This window comes from Phyllobates terribilis, unplaced genomic scaffold (assembly GCF_046119375.1).
Source record: "Phyllobates terribilis strain yellow unplaced genomic scaffold, ASM4611937v1 Scaffold_5001__1_contigs__length_55275, whole genome shotgun sequence".
In the NCBI taxonomy this organism is placed as follows: domain Eukaryota; kingdom Metazoa; phylum Chordata; class Amphibia; order Anura; family Dendrobatidae; genus Phyllobates; species Phyllobates terribilis.
In genome coordinates this window covers 1-3610 of record NW_027367749.1, presented here as the reverse complement: position 1 = coordinate 3610, position 3610 = coordinate 1, and the positions used below count along the sequence as shown (strand labels likewise).

The window sequence follows — 3610 nt, the reverse complement described above, 5'->3', positions numbered from 1 at the left end:
AAACTTTATCACATAGTCAATTGAAAGCTAGTGAATGAAATAATAATGTGAAGTTCTTTTGAATCATATTTTTAGGGTGATGCTACTCTGGAGGTGTGGATATGTAACTAAACGCATATAAAAAGCATTGTGGATTTTTTACCTACTCACGTCTAATGTTTAAACATCCATTTTGCATGTGTGTGAATGTTTTGGACACGCACCATGATGTCTGTTAAACATTTTTATGTACGCATATGCTTTCTGGAGGCGTACCTTTTTCTTACTACAAACAACAACAAAATTTATTGCAAAAAGCCTCCACGTTTTTTAATACCAGCACCCGAATTAATAAGTGTTGACTTTAAAAAGTATCTTCAACTCGATTTTTTTTAAAGTGGTTTAGAGTTAATTTATATTAAAAAATTTCTTAAATACTTTACACACATCTAAAATGCGTGTAAAAAATTCTATAGTTGAATGAGCATAAGAATTTACTATGCTCATTTTAACAAATATAACAATTTTCAACATGCATCCTAGAAGAGTGTTGTGAGTGTGTTGAAATGCTATTTTAACAAATGTAACAATTTTCAACATGCATCCTAGATGAGTGTTGTGAGTGTGTTGAAATCTCAACACACATCCTAAATGAGTGTTGGGATTGTGTTGAAATCCCAACACTCATCTAGGATGTGTTTTGGGGTTTTTATGCACATCTTAAGTGAGTGTAAAAAGCCGCATCCCCAATACTCATCTAAGATACGTATTGGTTATATAATTAAACTGTTCATGATTTAAATTTTATTTTATTTATTTGTTTAAAATAATTTTCTACACGTATTTAACATATACATAGATTATGACGAGAAGGGTAAAAAGATTATGCGCATCGCAAGCCAAATAATAATTGCCTTTGCCATGGTTTTGCCCGGAATGAAATAATTGCCCGACTTGTTTGGAGAAACTTGCCTGGACCACTTGTAATGCCATTTTTTTGAATAAAATATCGGAACTAATTACTTGACACTGTCGATTTTACTATCTATCGCATCATGTGATGAAGTACCCAATGACGTTTCATGACGAAGTGTTCTATGTGATTTGTGACACATGTATTTAGGTTGTCTTCGATACTAACCTATAAATGAACTCCGTGATGAAGCTCAAGTGATAGGTTCATGACGAAGCTTGCTATATAATGTTTGGAGGTGTTTTAGGGTTAGTAACTATTTTATTGGTTCTAAATGGTTCTTTATGCCTTTTAAGATATTTTGGACAAAAAAGTGCATAAAATCATGAGGTTAGGTATACGGGGTGTAAACCGTTTCGGCAAGATTAAAACGTTGCTTACATGGGTGATAAGGGTTTGTATTGATTGTTAATGATAGTATATGACCTAATTAAGATATCTGGGACCTAAATATCACATAAAATCATGAGTTTGATTATATCTGACACTTAACCCACTTTGCCATCATGTTTAGGGTTCGTTTGTTCGGCTCTATTAGTATGAAGCTTGTTTTGGTTGATATGTTGTCAATGCAAAGTTACAAACCTCCATGGGATTACTAAAATTGACATTTGGTTACATCTGGTTTACACCCACAAGATAACAAGCTGTCACATCATGTATACAATTGTCCAATACAAGTACATTTTTGTGTATAAGACTCATTGATAGGAAATGGCTTCTATACCCACAAGTCCTTTTCCACAACCTCTCACTCACATTGTTATATCTTTCTCATTTATAGGAAATTGATTCTTCATCAACCTTATCTGCAACAAAAACAAAATGTTTTATTGTAGGTTTCAGTTAGTGCAACTAATGTGGAGGGCCGGTGGTACTATGGAAAAAGGTTTTGAAAATGTCCTGAATTCTGCACATATGATATAAAAAATCAAACAATGAAGGAGGCTGTAATTTTATAAATTGGATTGATCCACCATTCAGTCAGTGAGCAAAGAGGTTATTGGGGAACCGTGGAAGGAGAGAAATGAGCTAAGTGATCAGAATGATGGTCTGATGAGGTTTAATTATGTTGCAGAGAAGATATAAAATATTTGGATAAAGTTAGAGCTTTTAGAGACTTAAGGCATCTTAGGGATTATAATCCATGATTTGATTTTACTTTGTAAACCTTGCAAGGATCAAGCGGGTTTCTGCAACGAGAGATACCAAAAGAGGAATCACATTCTTCAGATTTAATGTAATATTATTTCAATAATCTATTATTTAGATTTCATGTACCAATAATTATCTAGTTGTTGTAATATTTAGTCTCGTGCTAAGATTTTAAGTGATTAGAATATATGCTCATTGTTACCCTAACTATGTTTGATATACTTTACGAAATTATAGTGTGGACCATCCAATATACTCATTAACAACTTAGCAAACGTAGAAGTTAATACAAAGATCGTCATTCAAACGAAGCAACAAACACTTAAAAGAAAAACAGTCAAGCCCATACACAGGTACAAAAAGCCCACACTGAATAACAACATAGCCCATACTGAAAAGGAAAAATCACAAAACCCACCCTAAAAGAAATGATAAAGTCTGTACTTTGCATGGATTCAAGTATCATAACCTCATATTCTTGAAGAGTATTCATATTAATACTGAACAAAGACACGTTTCCCTCTTTGTTAGTAAGACTAGTAGTGCGTGAGGAGATACTATGGCTTCGTACGGGTCCTTGAATGAGAACCTCAGTTTCTTGGTCAACATTCAGATCAATGTAACCCAAGGATGATTCATTTCCCTTTTTGCCAATGCTTCAAGCACCATAGCCACTTCCTTCATACTTGGCCTATCTTCTCCTTTCACATTCAAGCATCTAGCCGCCATCAAAGCAGCCTCCACAAGCTGTGAAAGACTCACTTGTCTCTTCAAACTCTGATCTACAATCTCATCTAATCGATCCTCTTTCATACACGACACGAAATTCATTGCCAAACTCCTCTCCTCCTCTTTTCTCTCAAAATTCAATGCTCTCTCCCCTGTTAACAACTCCACAAGAACCACCCCAAAACTATAGACGTCGCTCTTTTCAGTCATCCGGCCAGAGAAGAAATACTCAGGGTCCAAGTAGCCCATTGTTCCTTGCACCAATGTGGTCAATGAGCTTTTGTCAACAGGGGCAAATTTGGAAGTTCCAAAGTCAGATACCTTAGCAGTGTAACCCACATCTAAGAGAATGTTTGTCGTTTTGATGTCTCTATGGATTATAGGGATCACTGTTGCAGAGTGCAAGTATGAGATTGCCCCTGCAGTCTCGGAGCTATTCTTAGACGTGTGCCATGGCATTTGCGGGATGAAGCCTTTTTGTATGTGATCAAAGAGAGTTCCATTTGTTATGAACTCGTACACTAACATAGGGATTTCTGTCTCTAGGCAACACCCTAAGAGCTTGACCACATTTTGGTGATTGATTTGGGAAAGAACAACTACTTCGTTGACAAATTGATCCACCTGGGTCTTGTCTATGGCATTGTATTTTTTTACTGCAACGATTGTTGAGTCGGGCAACTCACCTCTGTAGACGGTTCCTTGGCCTCCTTGTCCAAGTATTCTGTTGTTGTCATAGTTATGTGTTGCCTTGTCGAGTTCGTCGGCAGTATA

General features: G+C 35.9%; 1 protein-coding gene across 1 annotated transcript; it reads right to left on the bottom strand.

Moving 5' to 3' along the window:
- Nucleotides 1-2716: 2716 nt before the first annotated feature.
- Nucleotides 2717-3546, bottom strand: LOC141249685 (uncharacterized; the record flags this gene model as incomplete). The annotated part of the gene is made up of 1 exon (XM_073669757.1): nt 2717-3546. A coding segment is annotated over one exon (830 nt), but the record flags the coding sequence as incomplete, so codon positions are not given.
- Between the last annotated feature and the right edge of the window lie 64 nt (nt 3547-3610).